This window comes from Erigeron canadensis, chromosome 5 (assembly GCF_010389155.1).
Source record: "Erigeron canadensis isolate Cc75 chromosome 5, C_canadensis_v1, whole genome shotgun sequence".
Taxonomy (NCBI): Eukaryota; Viridiplantae; Streptophyta; class Magnoliopsida; order Asterales; family Asteraceae; genus Erigeron; species Erigeron canadensis.
The window spans coordinates 30,525,188-30,547,086 of record NC_057765.1 but is presented as its reverse complement, the minus strand read 5'-3'; the positions used below and the strand labels follow the sequence as shown (position 1 = coordinate 30,547,086).

At 35.3% G+C, this 21,899-nt stretch overlaps 1 protein-coding gene across 1 annotated transcript; it reads left to right on the top strand.

The window, feature by feature from the left end:
• Positions 1–18,492: 18,492 nt before the first annotated feature.
• LOC122601552 (glycine-rich cell wall structural protein 1-like) lies at positions 18,493–19,398 on the top strand. Its single transcript, XM_043774305.1, has 2 exons — positions 18,493–18,967; positions 19,040–19,398. Exons 1-2 carry the CDS (start codon positions 18,493–18,495, stop codon positions 19,396–19,398), a joined length of 834 nt encoding a protein of 277 aa, XP_043630240.1.
• Positions 19,399–21,899: the final 2,501 nt, after the last annotated feature.

Here is a 21,899-nt window from a genome sequence, read left to right as displayed (position 1 = left end):
AGTAGATAACCGAACATTATAATCTTGAATGAAAACCCATGGTTAAACGCTATCCATAAACAAACCTGAAAATAATCAATTTAAATATGAACCTCATTACCAATTTGATTATGACACCGAGAACTTCCTTGGATCATAGATATGCATGACAGCAAACCATCTTGAAACACTTAAGTCCCATACTAGATGCCGTCTACAAAACTAACAATGAACAATCCAACACAAATTCACTGAAGAACTTAGGAAAAAATCCAAAAGGTTGTCATAAATCACAACATGAAATTCAAAAGAAACTAATGTCAAAGTTGATTATTTTCATTAAATACATGAATCATAAATAAATAACTATTCCAAAAACAAAAACCAGTTCATGTATTCAGCCTTCATATGCTCAAATCTGCATCACAAATATTATCACTACACACCAAGGATCTTATCGTAATGATATCATCCGTGTAAATAACAATGTAGTAACAGAAATCAGCATTCCAACGTTATCTTCTTAACTTGAACACTGCACACTTACCACAGAACTCATCAACGCATTGAGAACAAACAGTATAATGCAGAAAATTCAAGTTACAATCACACTCAATCAAGGTTAACAAATATGAAATAACTAAAAATCTAACAAAAGATCAAGGGAGGTCATTTCTTGTCAAACCCTAAAATGTCACCACACAAATTTAAATAAACTCGATTAATAATTTGGTGACAAGTGAAAATCATGAGATTTCAAATGATTTGACATTTCACATTACACTTGAAAAGATCATTTTCTAAACTTTAAACAAATTAATGTCCATATTAGAAAATCTTCTTTGTGAACAGTCTACACAACCTCATTAAAATTCACATGAAGGAATTCAGCAAAACATATACTCAGAATTTGAATAGGATCTCTCGTGCAATAAGAACTTATAAAAATACTATTTTGACTCAATTAAAAAGAAAATAACACAGAATAAAAATTGCAGAATAATAAACTAATCTAAGTTCTAATTAACCAGACTTTATACATTATTCACATTAAGCGTGATTACTGCTGATTAGATCAGGTTAGCATGTTACATAAACCTGCGGGTGAGAAATAATTCTCTTATTATACGTTATGAACCGTGACCCAACAGCGATTACCGGTATGTTTGTCCTCTTAAACACTCGGTACGTCCAGTTTCCTTTGAGTTATGACACTTTCGACATACCCTGGCCCAGGACAGTCACCATGTAACCCGAGTAGCCTAATATGCCACTTGAATAGTTTGCGAACTTATGTAACCCACATTCAGATATACTTTCGTAATCGATACAAGCACTAAAATAAAAAGTGTTCAATATATTCAAGAACATCCTTAACCAATCATGAGACACTTTGTGGATAACTGAATTGAATTACTTTGTGATTTCACATATTTGCTTCTGCATTTCATGATTTATAAGGAACCCGTGATTTTCTATGAGATCCATGTAGCGAACTTTCCGACAACCTATCCCAAGTTGGAAGCTTTAGGTAGGCTAGGTATACAAAGATACCCCGAGGACATACTTGTCCGAATCTCAAAGACCACATTAGCCCCTTAATTTGCATATAATTGATTTGCATAACAATATCACATTTACTTTTATGCTCATGATTGGTAGAGGTTCGTGCCTATTCATTGAACAAATCTTATAGTAATGCTAGATCTTTCACAAAATTTAAGGACTAGATCAATTCATTACTGAAAAGCAAGCAATCTCAGCCATATATCTGAATATGTTTCCCACAAGAACATTATATAATATAAGTTCAGATTGAAAGAAACCTTGGTACTTTGTGTCTACCGATATATCCCAAATTGTAATCAATGAACTAATCAGTTATATTATGATTAAGCAGGCTTAAAAGTTAAAGTATCGTCACTTCTCATCATTTAGCGCAGTAACCTTACTTTATTCATATTTTTGGATTTTCTATTTTTCAATGTTTTTGTATTTTTCTTACACTAGATATTTACAAACTTATACTAAGACAACTCTTTTTGTATTTTTTTTATGACTCTATCTATGTACGACTTACACTACAAAGACACACAAAAATAATTTTAAGTTCTTTGAGAGAAACTACTCGGCATTCTTCATACCATTGAGTTGAAATAACAACTCAAGACGAGGTCCATCAAAAGCTTTAGTGTATAGATCAGCAAGATTATCATCAGTAATAACCTTTTCTAAATGAATAAGCTTTTTCTCAAAACAGTCACGTATGAAATGATACTTTATATCTATGTGCTTGGTGACTTTAAAGTTTTTCGGATTCTTGGTAATATCTATGGCAGATTTATTATCAATACAAATGGGAGTATTGGAGATATTCATACCATAATCGCGCAGTTGTTGCTGTATCCAAAGCACCTGAGAACAGCAATATCCAGCAGCAATGTACTCTGCTTCACAGGATGACTGTGCAACAGATGTCTGCTTTTTGCACTGCCACGATACAATTCTCCCCCCTAAAAGCTGACATCCACCTGACGTTGATTTCCTATCCGAGTTGTCACCACCATAATCCGAATCAGTATAAGCTACGAAGTCAAAAGAACCATACATGGGATACCAAAGACCTAGACGAGGCTTGGCTTTCACATAACGAAGGATTCTTTTTGCAGCTTTCAAGTGAGACTCTTTCGGATTAGCCTGATATCTAGCACACATAGAAACAGCAAAGGTAATATCTGGACGTGAGGCTGTCAGATACATCAAGGATCTAATGATAGCTCGATATTGAGTGGCATCGACGGATGGATCATTAGGCTTATCATGACACAACCCATGATTAGTCTTAATGGGAGTAACATCATCCTTAGCATCTGACATGCGAAACCGAGTAAGCAGATCTTTGACGTACTTGGTCTGATGTATAAAGAAACCATCCTTCAGTTGATCCACCTGTAGTCCAAGGAAGAAGGTTAATTCCCCCATAGCACTCATCTCAAATTTAGCCTTCATGCTCTGTTCAAATTCCTTGCACATTTTGTCATCAGATGAACCAAAAATGATGTCATCGACATAAACCTGTACAAGCAAGTAGTCCGTCCCTTTCCATTTAATAAACAACGTGCTGTCTATAGAACCTCTGGTAAAACCACTTTCCTTCAAATGTGTTGACAATTTTTCATACCACGATCGAGGAGCCTGATGTAAACCATATAAAGCCTTATCGAGACGATATACTTTATTAGGAAAGTCTGGATCCTCAAACCCGGCAGGTTGTTCTACATACACTTCTTCTTTAATATCGCCATACAAGAAGGCACTCTTTACATCAAGCTGATACACCTTAATACCTTTATAACTAGCATATGCCAGAAATAATCGAATAGCTTCAAGTCTAGCTACAGGTGCAAATGTCTCATCGTAATCAAAACCTTCTTGTTGCTCAAATCCTCTAACCACCAATCGAGCCTTATTTCGAGTGACTACACCTCTGTCATCTCGTTTACAACGAAAAACCCAACGCGTTGTTAAAGGAGATTCACCCGGAGGTAAGTCAACTAACTTCCATACCTCAAGCTTTCGAAACTGAGCCAATTCTTCTTGCATCGCCTCAACCCATGACGGTTCCTTAAGAGCCATTCCAACATTCTTAGGCTCAACCTGAGAGATAAAGCAGTAATACAAGTACCAAGTAATTGCCCCAGTATCCTTAACTTCAGCAAACATACACGACGGTTTCTTAGATTGATTCCTCGTGCGAACAGAGGCAGAAGCATCACCAATGATTTGCTTGACTGGATGATCCTTGTTGACTCTGGTTTGAGGAACCTTATCGACAGAAAGATCATCTCCCAAATTCGTCTGCACATGTTGCTCTGGAGTTTTATAATCTGGAGTTTTAGGCTCCTCCTGAGTTTCACCTTCCGTGTCATCAGTATCATAGAAAGGAGAATCAGGTAGAGGTACATGCAAAGGATCAGTAGGAACTATAGGAGCAGGCTCTAAGGTTGAATCTGCTACTTTTGTCCCACTAGATTCTCCAGATTCAGAGGTAGGCGCAACTATTGGTGAGGAAACAGAAGAAGAACCAGAAACCGGTCCACCATCCAGAGGATCATGAAGAGTAACGACATCCTCCACTGTTGGAACACCTGCAAAAGAAACAGGACCACGAAAAGAAGTGAAGACACCATCATAATCAAAATTATTAGCAGGACCAAGGTGTACAGCAGGTTTATGACTGACAATTACGACATTTGTACCAAGATCTACTTTGCCAGTCTTCTGATTGTACACACGCCTAATCGGTGTACTTGGAACATAACCCAAAAAGAAACCCTCCTCAGATTTAGGTTCAAATTTCCCTTGAGGAAGAGTTTTAAGAAAAGTGCACGGAACACCGAAAGGCTCAACATTCTGTAAATTGGGCTTTTTGTTGTGCAACAGTTCATAACTAGTCTTCTTAAACCGTTTAACTGTCAAAACCCGATTCAGAATGTGACAAGCTGTATTCACTGCCTCTCCCCAGAAAGTAATAGGAAGCCCTGAATCAGCAAGCATCGTCCTGGCTGTCTCAATTAAAGTCCTGTTCTTCCGTTCAGCCACTCCATTCTGTTGTGGCTCATATGGTGCACTGTACTGATGTTGAATTCCTTTGGTCAAGCAAAATACAGTAATAGTATTATTCTTGAACTCAGTACCATTGTCACTCCTGATTCTCTTAACTTTGACTCCATGGACATTTTCAACTTGCTTGACAAAATCCATAAATCGTTCGGCAGTCTCATCCTTGGTCTTCAGAAAAAATACCCATGAGTACCTCGAGTAATCATCAGTGATCACCAAACAGTAAGACATCCCTCCAATGCTTCTTTTGTTCACAGGACCAAAGAGATCCATATGAAGTAATTCGAATGGTTTGGAAATAGAGTTGAGTACTTTGGATTTATGCGGATTCTTATGTTGCTTCCCTTTCAAACACGGTACACACTTATCTTCCATCCCAAACTTTTAACAGGCACACCATCAACTAACCCAAGACTGATAAGTTCATTCATCTTCCGAAAGTTGATATGTCCCATTCTACGATGCCATAGGAGAGATTCAGACTCATTTGCCTTGCTCAACAAACAAAGGGGCTCCTTTGGATTATCAACACCTAAAAGTAAACCATAGATGTCTCTCTTCCTAGGAGCTTTGAGCATAATCCATTCTTCTGGAATAACAAAACCCGGCTTCAAGATGTATGCCTCCTTTTCTGTGAAATGAACATTGTTGCCCTTATCACAGATCTGTGAGACACTCATTAGATTGTGAGTAAGTTGTTCCACATAGTTAACTCTTTCTAGAGTTAGTTGTCCATTGACGACATCTCCTTGACCGGTGATGTTGCCGCCCTTGGAACCAGCAAAACTAACATATGACCCATTTATACCAGTATAATTGGACAAGAGCTTCTTGTCCCCTGTCATGTGCCTGGAGCATCCACTGTCAAGGTACCACAAATGAATAGGTTTCCTAGGAACTCCCTGCACATAAAATGAGAAATATTAGTTATCATTGGGGACCCAAACCTTCATAGGTTTGGGTCGTCCCTTCTCATCCTTGAGAATCAGTTCAGTCCAATATCCATTGCTAGAAGCCGTGGGTGTGACTTGATTCTCAACTTGTCTTCTCACTGGAGAAGACGTCTGACCGCTCGTTGGAGAAGGTCTTGGGGAATGAAGGCCAAAAGAGGGTCTAACACTTGAATGAATTCGGTCATAAAATGAATTACGACTTGAAGGTGTTTGTGACCGACTCGAACTCCCACTGGGGGTAGTGAATCTTTGTCCCATAGGGGAAGAACCTTTTGGTGGAGATTCACGTCGTTGAGGTATAGTAAACAGTTTTGAAGAAGATTGAACTTTAGTTTCATGAACCTGTTTATCATTACCCAACCCCCTTTTTCCTTCCGAGGTGGAAACCTTTGAAGGAGAACCCGATCTCCGAGGTCGATTAGGACATACACTGTAAACATGACCTTTTTCATGACAAGCAAAGCAAGAGAGGACCTTAGTTTTTTTCTTTGTATCTACCTTATTATTGGTACTTACAGATTCACTATTGTCCACTGATTTACTTGTTTTACTAGGATCCTTATGGTCTCGTTTGGTCGGTGATATCCTAGACTTACTTGGGGACTTCTTTCGAGCAGGCATTAAGATATGCTTCAAAGCCTTAGTTGCTTCGACATTAACAACTAATTCATCTTCAGATTGACTATCCCTAGACTGCTTAGGTAAAGGAGTTTGACGCAACTGACTTAAGCGCTTCATATCCTTAATATCAACATCCCAGACTTTATCAATCCTCTTAGGGTCAATAGATGATAACGGAAATTCTAACTCAGTGTAGACCCTACTACTCTTACGAAGTGTAAAGTGAGTAATACTGTCTTTTTGACCATAAGAAGTGGACGAATCTAGGATGACACCTTTCAATTTCTCTTCCTTGGTAGGTTGAGAAGAAACTCCTTTAGACTCTGCTGTCTCCTCAGTCAAAGTAGGCTTATGAGACGAGTCTTTTGATTTACCAACATCAACACTAGGTTGAAGTAGGACTTCAGGAATATTAGGTTCTACCGGAGTATAGTTATTGTTGAAGGGAGGAGGCATGCTATTGTAAGAAACCTTAGCAGTGTCAGAACTCTTAGATGGAGAGTCCTCAAACTTTTTCATGTGCATCAAAAGCTCATCATGTCTAGCTGAATCAACCTTAGCTTGTAGGTCCACTATTTCTATTCTAGCATCAGCCAGTTCTTTCTCAATAGTAGAACACTTTTTAGCTAATAATGCATAAGCTTCACCACCTACTCTTTCTACAGCCACAACATGTTTAACTTTGTCTTTCATAGCATTAATGTCAGACTCTAAAGATTTAATCCTATCCTTTAAAATTTTTCTCTATCAGTGACAGTTAAATCTTTTTTAATCAACTTATCTCTTTCTTCATGAGCAGCATTAACAACAGATTCTAAATGCTTAATTAGTTCATTCTTTTGTTCAATTTCATCAAACATTCGATTAACAATTTTGCAAACATGAACAATAGTACGAAGAGAGTAAGATACCTGTTGATCTGCTTCTTTGCAGTCTGCCATGTACGCGACAAAGTCATCCACACTCATGCCTGCTGGAATTTCATACTCCTTCATCTGCTCTTCAATCGTCTTTTCAACCTTTTCAGTAGCAGAATCGTCTTTGTTCTCAGCAGCGTTCACCTCTCCAGAATCTTTCGTATCAGCAACCTCAACCTCTTCATCAGACTCAGAATCAGTGTCATATACCTGAGTAGAAGATTCCAAGTTCGAGCTTTGAGCATTTTCATACAGATGCTCATCACTGTGGTAAACTGAGGTGTCCAAGAAATCCTCAACAGAATCTGCTATTTGAGCCATATCATCAACTATTTCGGCCAAATAAGCATTATTAGTCTCATCCTGTGGAAGATTCCAGACATAAGAACCATCAGGTTGAGCAGCTACGATAGCCTTGTCATTGCTATTTCCAGTAGTATCTTCAGTCAACAAGAGAGCTCTACTTGCATTCGGATTAAAAGGACGATTACCACCTCTATCTTGACGGGTAGGGGTAATGTTGACATCTCTCTTTGGTCGTTGACATTCTTTGGCAAAATGTCCAAAGCCATCGCAATTATAGCACTTAACCTTTGACTTGTCAAAGCCCTGAGTACCCCCAATAAGCTGTCGACCTGTTCGTTGCATAAACCGTTGCACTCTCCTGGTGATCATCGCCAAATTCCATTTCAGATCCATTTCTTCAACATCATCTGGATCTATTTGGTCATAATCTTCATCAATGAGTGTTGGATCCGTGATCCTCCCTGCAACAAAAGCTTCATGTGCAGCACACATTGCGGCAAATACATTCATCCTTCCCTCAGCAGATTTCATATCCATGGGCATAGACTTGTAACCAGCAGAAGTAGATGAAATGTTACCAAACGTCATATTTCCTGGCTTAGCATTCTCATTTGTCTTTCGAGCCTTGAAACCAGCATCAGAAGCCATGAAACCGGCAGAATCATCTCCATCCATAACACAATTAGAACCCTCTTTCGTGCCAGAAGTACTAACCCCAGAAAAGAATGCATTAATATCAGCTGTAGGATTTTTCATAGTGGCATGATAAAGAGATGGATCTTGTGTGAAGTTGTCTTGGAGATCCTTTGCCTTATCCTTCATTTATCTGTTTCTTAATGTGGATATAACACCATCTATACGAAGAGATGCATAATCAGCTCTTTCTTGCAATCCATGACGAAATTCTTTATAAGCTTTCGGCAAACCATCCAAGAATTTATCCACTATCTCAGTAGGAGTATACTTAAGATCAAAATAGGCTAACTCAGCAAAAAGATGTTGAAATCTCAAGATAAGATCCTCAACTAGTTCGTTCTTGGTAGCATTAAAGAAATCAAATTGTTTCTTAAGCATCTTAACTCTATTTTGCTTCAATAATGGATCACCTTCACAGTGAGCTTCAATAGCATCGAACAATTGCTTTGAAGTCTTGTACTCCTGCTTAGGAAAAAGGTGCACTAATTCTTGAGGAATGCACATCCTAAGAGTAGAAAGAGCCTTAACTTCAACAGCATACAAGGATTTTTCTTCGCCTTTTAACTCTCCTACCTTGTAATTAGTTGTAACACCGTTTACAGTAAGAGTTGGCCATTCATATCCTTCAGTGATCATAATCCACATGTTCAAATCTTCTCGTTAAATATAATCTTCAAATCGACCTCTCCAAGCCCAGAAGTCAGCCAATGAAACTAACTTCGGTGGAGAATTAGTACGTCCAACGAGATGATCATGATAGACAAGAGAATTCAGGTATTGAGCAACAGCAGTGTTGGTTGACGAGGAAGCCATTTTGTAAATTTCTGCACTGAACGAAGATAGATTTTAAATTCGTTTGAATGAGAGAAACGAAGATAGGATTAACTTCGTTTGCAGGAAGGAAACGAAGATAGAATTATCTTCGTTTGAAGGAAAGAAACGAAGATAAGGCTAAATCCGTAAGGTGAGAGTAAACGAAGATAACTTGAAATTCGTTTGAAGGAACTTAACGAAAATAAAGCTAAAAACGTTGGAAGAACTCGAAACGAAGATGAGGTTAAGTTCGTTTGCTAAATTCGTTTGAGAAAACGAAATTAGCGACAGTAAGGGTATCGGGAGGTTGATTTTCAGATAAAAGAATCAAACAAAACGATCTCGAACCTTCGATAAGAAATCGATTGGCTTTGATACCACTTGTGAGTCCCTCGATAGCTACAGTTCGCTCTCGAGATCGTCTATGATTATGTCGTGAGTGCGGAATCCTCACGCGATAACTAGTTTGATTAGTAAACTAGTATATCGCTAGTTATCAAGTAAATAATCAGCCATATGATGCTATATTCGTTTCTATAAGCTATAGAACGAACTTAGATGTCTGGAGTACGTATCTGTCGAATGTGTTTTTTTTAGGGTATTCATTCGTATATATATGTTTCAGGTCGAACTGGGCTTGCTGGGCTTTGTTCTTACGAACTTAGCTGCCCAGCCCATGTAACGAAGTTAATCTTCGTTTGTACCAAACGAAGTTTATCTTCGTTTGCCTCTAACGAAGATATACCTTATCTTCATTAGATATAAGACTTAGTTATATTCCTAACTGTTATTAAGGAATCCTAACACATATTATGTTTGTACTTGTATATCACACAACAAACATCATACATAACACATATATATAACACCAAAACATGTAATCGATCATTACCAAAACATAAAGTCCATAATCTATCAATTACATATATAGATACGACATAAATTAACATAATGTCTCAATCTAAACGACATATCAAATCTAAGTTGTTGTTGTCACATCAACGTACATCAACAGGTTCATGTATCACTTTCAAAATTTTCATATCCAATGTACATTCACACATTAAATGACACGAGTCCAAAGCAAATTGCTTTCGACATTAAAATCAGTTTCATGAATTCAATCGGCTCAAGTAATTTAAACGATGTAAACTATGAAGAAGAAATTTGTGAGCTTGAGATCTTAATTAAGGGTATGCATTATTAGCACAAACCAGATGTGGGTGAGCTGAGGGATTATCCTGATGAAAATAATGAATGTTATGAGGTTCAAAATATTGAAGAATTTGTGATGGATATTGTTCAAAATCTAGTTGATGATAAAGTTGGAGATGATACAGTAATTTTGAAATCAATCACTCGGAAATAAGTATTATAAGCGGCTAACAACTCTTCACAACTTTTTGTTGCGACAATGTCTCAACTCGTAAGTGAAATGTAGAAATTTAAGGATAAATTCAACATAGATTTAAAGTTAAAAAAAAAAAAACAAGTGATTATATATTCATTTTTTATTAAACAATATTAAAATTTTGGAATATTTAAAGAATTATTAATTTATAGTTTTGATGGGACCTATATATCTACCTTGGGGTTTCAAAAAAATTATTATCTTATTATTTTATTGATTGGTGTCTAATTCTATACTGGTCCCAAGTTGGGACCGAACAAATTGTTAATTTTATCGAGGTTATTAATTTATCGCGTATTAATTTATAGAGGTTATACTGTATTGGGTTAGGACTTGTGACTAATGTTAAAATAATAGGAAAAAAAATCACTACTAATTTTGAGTTAAGGTTGGGGCAAGGAATCAATTGTCATCACTCATCTGCGAGAAAGAAAATAATATAATTGGGCTTACTTTGGTCTGGTTTATCCGTTTATTAGTAGTTAGGATATATGGAAAGAGGCCCAACTTTTAACGAATAATGTGCAGTTGCCTCCTATACACACATGTAGGCTGTTAATATATCACTGGGCTGGTGCAAACGAACAGTTGTAAAGTTGAATACATTGAATTTATCACAAATTGACAACATAATATGGTAATATTGATTTATTGGGTTTATATATTGTCAAGAAAGGAGGGAATTTTATTTCTATAAACGAGTGAAGTATTTTCTTTCACCTATAAAATAGTTTACTTAAATTTAGTGAGACTTATGTCCTCTCAAAAAATCCCAAACGTTCTGGCTAAAATGTTTTAGCAATAAAGGACATATCTTCACAAAATCTCACTTGCATTTGTCCCCAAAATATGTTCTCGTCTAGTGGTTCATAATGGAATAATAAGTCCCCAAAATATGTTCTCGTTTAATTAGTGGTTCATAATGGAATAATAAGTCCCCAAAATATGTTCTCGTTTAATTAGTGGTTCATAATGGAATAAGTTGATAAGTTGTATGAATAGATTACTCCACACACTATACCTCTTATTAGTTTCATAAGTAGAAATTAGAAAACATGGTACAACTAAAGAACCATGATTAAGATGAAATTTTTTTTTTTTTTTTTTTTTTTTTTACCACAAAGACATGTACATATAGTACGCCCATCAGGCGTTCAGATATATGCTTAATACAAGTTCGCAGTGAGGTTAAAACGTGAAACACTGAAACTGTACGTATATAATTTTTTTGATTTTTTTAACGACAAAATACATTAATAAAGCCATATATTTATAATAGTTTGATTATATAATGATTTATTCATCTCGATTCCGCTAGGCTAAAAGTCGATCTGTTTAGTAACATGACCTTGTCGTAAAGGGTGGACTAAAATTGTCAAAGTTGGTTGAATAAAATAAGTCAGCGGCGTTAAATGAGCATTCATAGCTCGTACTAGTGGACTAGTAGCAATAAGTGCTTTAGGAGTATTACTTTAGTTAGGAAGCATATATAGGACGTTCTACCTTTTATAAATGATGTTGTGTTTTATTATGTAATTCGTTAACTTTTTTGGATACACTTGCTAGGAGAGAAATGACGAGTAAAACGTACTATTTTAAAATTTTGTACTAGCTATATATCGATGATCACAATACTTTTAGAAGCTGGCCGGGTTAACTAGCTAATGACTAAATAGTAAAAGTTGACGGTGTATGTTTATCGATCACATTCCCAAAATGGAGTTTTGAATTATGTTTCACGTACATATATAAAGTTTTTCTAAAGTAAGATAACTCTTATCTTATAATTCTTTGATTGAACGCAACTGATCGATCATTCGTTAAGGATTTCCGTTTCAAACAATGTTTACCTTGTCACAGTATCGTAAGGAGCCAGGCTCATAATCAATTTTGTGATCAGTAGCTGTGACCTAATAAATCCTAGTTGACGGGGTCAACTGAACATTACAGGAGACATATGGGAAGTGATTATCTACAACAATTTTTAGAGATTCAGTATAATGAGTGTTTTATACAGTTGTACACTATACAGTACAACATATATATTTGTTGTGAATGATAAAAACATATATATGTCTCAAAGATAAATCTCTTTGATTGGTAGTTGATTTTTCACTATACGAATTTCGTCTAAATCCTATTCGGATATATATTATGAAATTCAATTCATGGGCGCCTTAAATTCATAACGACTAATTATATCTTCACGTGTTTCTTAAATTTAACGTAGTTATCAAGTTTTAATTTTTTTTTTTCTCTCCCATAGTCCCATGTAGGCACGACTCCAACATGGGGAATTGGGGGCAACTGTCCCCACCCTAATTTTTTTACAATGTGAATTTTTTTATTTAAAAGTATATTTGGAAATTTGTTTACACCAAAAAAATAAAAAAAATAAAATATATTTGCAATCTGTGACATACGATTTAAATCTCAACTTTCAAATCTTAATTTTTAAATGATAGTAGCTATGAGTAGATAATCTACATTCTTCTTTTCCATACATCTATTCTTCTTCAACCGGTAATACTTTCATTTATTGATCTAAATAAAATTATCCACATATATTTTCCCTAGTTATTAGGGTTTGTTATTTTCTTTTGGCTTGAATTGAAAGATGAAAGTGTTATGATAGATTGGAAGGGTTGAATGGGGGTTTTGTTTTGGGGAATCTCACACGTAACACACTAGATAATATATAATTTGTTATCTTGTATTGATTTAATATGAAGATGAGTAGATATAATATAACATTATATGGGTCGTCTAGTTTAGTGAATAGTTCGTGCTCTTGGTTATACAAAGAAGTTGTAGTTGGTTCGTTATATCGTCTATTAGGTTGCATGTTGGTTGTAATTGGATGGTTGTTATTTTGCTGGTATACAACGTTTTAAATTTGCCCCCTTATACGATAAAATTACTGGCTCCGTCCCTGGTTCCATGTGTAAATGAATATAACATTGTTAAGGCTCTCTCACCATATTTGCATGTGACAAGATTTGAATCCATGACCCCCTAGTTAGAAACCACAAAGTAAAAAACTCCTTAACCGGGCTATAGATATATATTAAGTGTTTTGCTTGAGAGCAAATTAAGAGAGTTGTGATCGACCTCATCTCATGACATATATTATTACACTTACACTGTAATTACATTAATTATATATATCTCACTTTTATCGTGATAATATATCAATAGAGGATCTCGACACATATAGATAAGACAAAGTGACAAACAACCATGCATACATGATGGGAAGTAATGCAAGTTTCGAATGGTTAATTATTTTCTAAAAACCCATGCATTTTATTAAGAATTTGTTCTTAATTAAATAAAGATGTCCAAAATCAAAAGTTAATCCACAGGGGTTTCGGTTTGTGCAGAGCAGCGCTAACATTGATGAGGTTCGAACTACTTTTTGAAGTGTTGTGATATTATCTATAGATCCAGTGTCGGTGTTGACCAAATCTTTTAACCCATAACCCATACCACAGCAAAACTTTTATAAAATCACATCACTCCGCCTTAATGAATGTGTACTATTCACACTACATATATACACATTAGGGATGGGCATATAATTCGAAAACCCGTGACTCGACCTACACCCGCCAAAACCAGACCCGAACGATCAGTGACGAAGCTAGAAATTTTTGAGTGAGGGGTCGGGATCTAAATTTTTTTTTTTCTCAACTCTATTTTTCGGGTAGTATGTTCGGGTCGGTGATTCGATTCGGTCCGGGTCAAAAATTAAATACTATTATTATAAAAAAAATGTTTCAATCACTAAATAACTAAACACTTGTCCAAGACAAAAGTAACATTAAAAAAGAGACAAACGGTTGGTACTTGGTTCGATTCAATGAAGTTATAGGCTAAGTAAGTAATTAGGTTATTGGTTTTAGTTTGGGCTAAATAATTTTGAATGGGCTTATGTAAAATGTAATGGATCAATTATATTGATTGGTATAGAAAAAAATTTTCACAATTAAAATGGGGGGTCAAAACCCAATATATCAAAAAATTTCTACATGAAACATATATACCCCCTACATCGTAAAAAAAATTTTGGGGGGTCGGGCGCCCATCCCCGCCCTATGGTAGCTACGCCCTTGCGAACACCCGTCTAAGGGGTAATAGGTCGGGTCACAAGTTTGATTTTGTTGCTCCGGCAGGCTTCGGTCCAGGATTTGACAAATGAGGAACAAAGGTCCCTCAAACCCGAGAACCGAACCGAACCCTCCCCCGCCCCGATGCGCCCAAAAAGGTAATGAACCGGGTCACGGGGTTGATTTTGTTGTTTTGCCGGGTCATGGGTTTTCATGGGTCATACTAGGATTTCACTTATAGTCTTTTGTGTCTCATATACTTTCGAATAATTTTCAATTCTTACCATTTTATTTTTATCTTTATCTATAAGGCGGACCATCTTTGTAACCTTTTGCCAAGACATATATGGTAAACATATTAATTACTCAATTTAGCTTTATCATTTTTTTTCATTTTTAATAGTACGGGTACCGTATGTTTGATAGTAAATTTTTAGGAGTTTCAAGCTTTAAGCTTTTAGGTAAAAGCTTCTATCCATTAAAAAACTTTGTTTGTTTGAAAGAGTTTGAAACTTTTAAACGAAAGAAAAAGCTCAAAGTTGAAACGTTACATATACTAGTGTTAGTGATGGGCTGGAAGCTTTTGATGCCTTAATTACACGAATGACCTTTTAATATTTACACATACTTCGGTTCAATATTTATTAATCAATATGGTGCTATGCTTGATGGACCCTTGTGTATATAGATTTTGAATATAAATTGTGAAGAAGCCATCTGTGGCAATGTTTTGGAATTTGGACAGCAAAGCATCTAAAAAGATAAATTGCCAAGCATTTTTTTACGTATTTGTATTAAGAAAAGTTTATATATAACTAAAGAACACATTGGGTTTTTTATATAATTATTTGAGCAAGAATTATATATATATATAAGGTTGTCTGACACCTAAGTTTAGGTGTGAAACCCCTCACATAAGTATGGGCTCCATGATTTTTATGGTTTAAAATATTAATATGTGAGTGTCCGGCATCTAAGCTTAGGTACCTAACAGCCTTATATTCCCATATATATAGGGAAACATTCAAATACAAACAGTGAAAAAATAAGAATGAGTAAAAACAGATCTGGGCCATTGAAAAACTTGATCTATGGTTGGTAGTTTTGGGGAAATTTTTGATTAAATAAAAACCCAAAAGGGCTTATTTGGAAATACACAATCAAAATTTATCTATTTCTCTGATATGTAAGGTACAAACTCAACAAGCCATATCTCCACTCATCATCATCCACCACTCTATCAACATCTCTCGTCTATTTTTCTTCTCACCTACTATTCTATCAAAGTTCATTCTCAATCAACCAAAAAATAGATTATAAAAAATCATTAATCATCTTTTCCTTTCCAGAATAATATTAACTATATACTGTTTTTGAAAAAAAATCTTGATCTGTTGTTTGTCAAGGATGGTGGTTTGTTATCAAGGTTATGGTTGGCCATAACCTTGGACGAAAGTATCTCTGTTTTTGGTGATGAAGGTTATGGTTGGCGGCAATGATGGTAGTTTCTTATGGTTGGCATCGACACTGGTGTTTTTCATGTAAACTTTCTCGAGTCTTTACTTTTTCAAACCGAACACCCTTACAAGTTTTTGGGTGATCAGCCACATCATGAAACGGGTGATGGGTTCATAAAAATGCATCCAACATGTTACTCGCATCCATTTTTTTTATGATTATGCGTCCACTTGTTGTGCAAGTCATTTGTATATAAATTAGATTGATTGGTATGGTATGCACTTTTTGTGCATCTAAGATTCCAAGTTATTTTGTGTTTTTACTCTTTGTGCATCCAAATTATTGTATCTTTTTTTGCATCCAAAAACAAAAGGTAGTATTATTTGCAATGGATGCACCAACATAGGTACTATCTATTTTAAACCTATGCTCGTGTACATGTGTTGTGTAATTGTTAATTTAAAAAAATGGATGCGTCTGGTAATTCAAAATAAGGATGCACAATCTTATCTCAAATTTGGTCCATCCATCGCAATTTTTATAAAATTTAATAAAATTAATATCAAATGAAAGAGCACAAAATTCGAGTTTAATCATATATTTAAATTGGAATAATGGTTATTAATTTTCATGTTATGTCTATATAAAGATTTTTGGGGTGAAAAAAGATTGTAGACGAAAGAGAGAGAGAGAGAAAAAACAAAAAATCTCAAATTTACCCATTGTTCTCATACTTCGTATTTTTGATGGGTTCATATATATATATATATATATATATATATATATATATTACGTGTAGTACTAAGTAGTATTTGTTATTTAATTCTATCCATTTTAGTCATTTTATACATTTTATTAAAAGGTACAGCTACTCTGCCAAACACTTAAATATATCTACCAGTTTTAGCCACTAGCTTTCTATTACAGCTAACACCTTCCAGCCACCAGCCTACAGCTACCAGCTAGTTTTGCCAAACATACGCTACGTATGGATAAAGAGAAATAGTTTAGACGTTTTAATTACTTTCACACATTATGTCATAATTTTACAACTTATGGTTCTTTTTATAGAAATGTGTGTAAATTTAAAAGGAACTCCCAATGCCGTTTTTCATGGGGTTTTGGTCTCAAATACTGTCTTTGATGGTGTATAGGGGAGGTTGAGATTTTGACAGCCTTACCCCTAACAAAGGTAGATAGGCTGCTTCCAGTATCTACCACAGGTAGAAAAGGACCTCCAACTTTGCTGGACATGAGGATCGAACCCATGACCTCTGTCTTCAGATCGAGGCAAGAACTTCAACCACTGATCTAACCCAGTTGGTTTTTAAATGTGTGTAAACTTGAGATCTAAAATTGTTGGTTAGATTCTAACAAATTAGAGGGTTTCCATAATGTGGTTTTCTCCTGTGGGACTCAATCAGGTTCGAATCTTGTCACATACAAATGTAGTGAGACGGCCTTAGCAACACTATATCCATCTAACAACACATGGGGGACAAACCCTTTAGGGCGTTGTCAGGTTTCGAACCGGAGTAGGCGCATCGTGTGGGGGTGTTAGTCATTTATCCATTGTTGCCTTTAAAAAAAAATTCTAACAAATTAAGCTTAATTAATTTAGCTATTTTGGTATGAGCTAGTTAAACTTCACACAAAAGAAATGGTGACCTAGCTACTTATCGAGCTATAAAAAAAAAAAACTCACATTATTAAATTAAAGTAAACTTATAAACCTAGCTACTTATCGATTTTAGCCTAAGCTAGAATTCTTCACCATTAAATTGTAATGGCGAAATAGATCGAGTAGTATTAATAATGTAGGATAATTACCCGAGTAATGGTAATTAAAACATGGAAATTAAATTAATTGATCAGAAACACATCAAAGTAAACGAGTTATAATAAAAACAAAACAAAATCTAAACTAAAATTGACAGGTCAGACTATGTTGATTTATGATGATATAATGTTTTTGTCCTATGCTTATTGTACTAATAAATGGCATGTATTGGATATTTGATAATTAAGTTAGTATCTAACGCTCCGAATTAGATATACGTACAGCAAGTTCACATGTTCTAATTTCTATACCGGTTGATGAGTTACATTTTAACTAACTTATAGATTAATTTATAACTTTTACGGATCGATCGGAGTATATATATATAGATTACTTTTGTATATATGTCTGAGTATATCAAGGAGTACATGAAATTAGTTAAAAAATTATACTCGTATGAATTGAAATATGAGTATGATATTAAGTAGGAAAAAAGGTATTTTGAATAAACGTTATATATCCGATCCAGCTAAGCAAGCAGCAAGCCTTTGTTATTTGACTTAATCAACTACAAATTAAATCTGATAATAACTTCCCAACCAACGCCTCAACGCGTTGCATGTTCAAGTAACGACATTAATGAGTTATTATAAGTTTACGTACTAGCTGCTGGTGAATCAATATCTTCTAAAGTTGCAACTTGCGTGTCACTGTATTACTATCACATGTAGGTGACCTATATATATATAGATCCATTTTCAATTCGAGCAACAACAAATTAAAGCAAAGTGTTGAGAACTAGCGAGCAAAAGCAAACATAAAATTAATGGGCTCACAAAAATGGGGTTGTGTGATTCTACTAGGGCTTGCCATTGTCTTCCATTTGAGTGCATTGGCCCTTGCTGATGGCAATGCTGATCAAACTGATCGGTGGGGTGATGATGGATGTGGGAGAGGACGATGTGGTGGTCGTCGTGGAGGGTTTGGGCGTGGTGGTGGAGGACGTGGTGGTGGTTTAGGAGGTGGAGGAGGCCGTGGAGGTGGATTTGGAGCAGGTGGTGGACTTGGTGGTGGTGGTGGCGCTGGAGGTGGAGGAGGGGGAGGTGTTGGAGGTGGTTCAGGTAAGGGTGGTGGGTTTGGTGCTGGAGGGGGAGTAGGTGGTGGGGCCGGAGGAGTTGGTGCCGGTGGTGGTGGAGGTGGAGGTGGAGGAGGAGGCGGCGAAGGTGGTGGTCTAGGAGGTGGTTCGGGTCATGGGAGTGGATTTGGTGCTGGCGGAGGTGTAGGGAGTGGTGGTGCTGGAGGTATTGGAGCTGGTGGTGGTGGAGGTGGTGGAGGAGGCGGTGGTGGTGGCGGCGGCATTGGGGGTGGTTCAGGTCATGGTGGTGGCTTTGGAGCTGGTGGAGGTGTGGGTGGAGCCGGAGGTGTTGGTGCCGGTGGAGGAGGAGGAGGTGGTGGAGGCGGTGGAGGGGGAGGTGGAATTGGTGGTGGTTCGGGTCATGGAGGTGGCTTTGGAGCGGGGGGAGGGGTAGGTAGTGGTGTCGGAGGAGGAGCTGGTGGAGGTGTTGGCGGAGGAGCTGGAGGTGGTGGTGGTTTAGGTGGAGGACATGGAGGTGGTGGAAAAGGAGGGGGATTTGGAGTTGGAATAGGCATTGGAATAGGTGTTGGAGTGGGTGCCGGTGCTGGAAAAGGAACCGGCAGTGGATCCGGTAGTGGCGGAGGAGGCCGAAGGTAAAGACTTTTGATAAGTTTTGTACTTAAAGAGTTAGAGCATTTACCTAAGATTGTGATTTGTTTGAAGAAATTACTTGTGTAATACGAGTAACTTTGTATTAAACTCTATATATGAATGAATATTTGAATGTGCATTAATTACTTTGTGGTCTTAAACTCGATATATGAATGAATATTTGAATTAATATGCATTTATCAAAGAATTCTATAAATTATATGAAATCATGCAAAATCCTACTCCGTTTGCAATAGCATGACATGATATTATCACCATGTTGATCAAGACAAAACAATAAGCTAGGAAAAGTATAATGGAGAATATCTATAAAAAGAAAGTTGTTTTTCTAATATTGTAATTTACTTAAAAGTTAAAACTCTTATATCTCTGCTTTGCTATTCTCAAAGGCGCATACTATTGACACCAAAAAATTTGGCTATTGACACGATACCTCAAAAGGGCGAATTTCACCCCTTCTGACCTAAACAATTCGTCCCTTTTGCTTATAAGTCAACGGTCAGTCAACAACAGTAGTAAGAGTTAATGTCTTGATTTTGACCAATTTGCCCCTTTTGACTTTTCATTTTTAATAATGTTACTATGCATTTCATCCTTTTCTTATTTCTTCTACTTTTTAAATTTTTTGAAAATAAATATTTGATATGTGAAGCAGTACCTTGAGAATTAAAGTATCTTTTAATGGATACGTGACGTAATATATAAGTAACATGTGTCCTTTAAGTCTATACTAATAATTAAATTCCATTTTATAGATAACTAGTTAATTAATCCAAGTTTAACCCGAGTATTTAATCAAAATTTTAAATAAAAATATATTTAAAAAAAGTATGTAATGTATGTTATTGTCTTACTAATACATTTTAACTTGGTATAATGATAATATCAATTAAAATAATAATAACTTATAAAATAAAAGTATTTAATGTATAAAAAAAAGATGCTGAAAAATGGTGATGTTGCAATTTTTACAATATTTGTTTTTTTATTATTATTATTATAGACACCGTACACGTATCGGTAATATCTTTTTGATGGATTCTTATATTTAAATTTATTTTGGGGCAAGATAATTTGATGCGTATTCGTCAAAACATAAGATACATCTTTTGTATATATTAAGTATTTAAGTTTATTTTTAAACCTGGTTCGATCGCTAGACGTACATTATGACGACACATATATGATGTTTCTAATGATATGCTCAAAGTACATAGTCTTATATATTTACCATGAACTTATTGCACCGTCAATATGTTTATATGAACATCTAGAGCTTAATTGTTTTTCAGTTACCTTATGTTTGGATTTTCCATGTTTTATGTTACGTGTTACTAATAAATGTTCGATAGCTGCACTTTTGTCAATTTATTTTATCTTTGTATATAAAGTTCAACATGTTTCATGTACTTTTAACTATATATATGCATATTATTTATAACTTGGTCAACGACCATGTATAGATCTAGTTACCTTTATTCGTAAGGAAATCTTTGATTATTTACTATATTGATTAGTATATATCTTATAAAGAAAATTCGTTAATTTTATCTAGTTAAATATAAATGTGAATTTTTAAATTTTAATGTATAGATTTATAACATCGCTAAATTTATCCAAGGGTTATATTTGATATATTTGAAACTCATCTAAATGTTCTAGCTTAACCAAAAAGATTTTTAAGATTCATTTTTATCTATATTTCTATACTATCTTTTTTTAAAAATAACCCCATGTTAAAAGTTATATAAAGAAAAATGTCTAAAATACATTTTATGATTATATTACACTACCAGTCATTTATCTTTTAAAATATATTCATTAACTCTTCAAAATAGTTACTTTTACATCAATTCTCTACACCACTCAACGTCTCCACCAACAACCGTCTTCCTCTATCACCACAACGTCGGCGCCACAATTACCGTCGCATTGTGTGGGTACCTTGCTAATATATATTGGTAGAGATTAGATCTAAGTTACATAAATATACATGAAAAATATAAATTTAAGATATTTTTATACATTCTATATTTATTTTTATATAAAAATAATTTTGAAGTATGGATTTTATAAGATAAATGATAAATAAAACAAGGGGCATACTATTGACACCAAGGAATTTGGCTATTGACACCATATCTCAAAAGGGGCAAATTTCGCCCCTTCTGACCTAAATAATTCGCCCCTTTTGCTTATAAGTCATCGGTCAGTCAACAACATTAATAAGAGTTGATGTTTTGACTTTGAGCAAAAGGGGCAAAATTCGCCCCTTTTGACTTTTCATTTTTAAAAATGTTACCATGCATTTCACCTTTTTTTATTTCTTCAACTTTTTAAATTTTTGAAAATAAATATTTGATATGTGAAGTAGTACCTTGAGGATTAAAGTATCTTTTAATGGATATGTGACATAATATATAAGTAGCATGTGTCATTTTAGTCTATACTAATAATTAAATTCCATTTTATAGATAACTAGTTAA

What these genes read in the sequence shown, in the direction of transcription:
- LOC122601552 (XM_043774305.1), top strand. Translation starts at nt 18,493, where the DNA reads ATGGGCTCACAAAAATGGGGTTGTGTGATTCTACTAGGGCTTGCCATT. An exon ending in AGGGAGTGGTGGTGCTGGAG is followed by an intron (nt 18,968 to 19,039) that starts GTATTGGAGCTG and finishes GGGGTGGTTCAG; the next exon opens with GTCATGGTGGTGGCTTTGGA.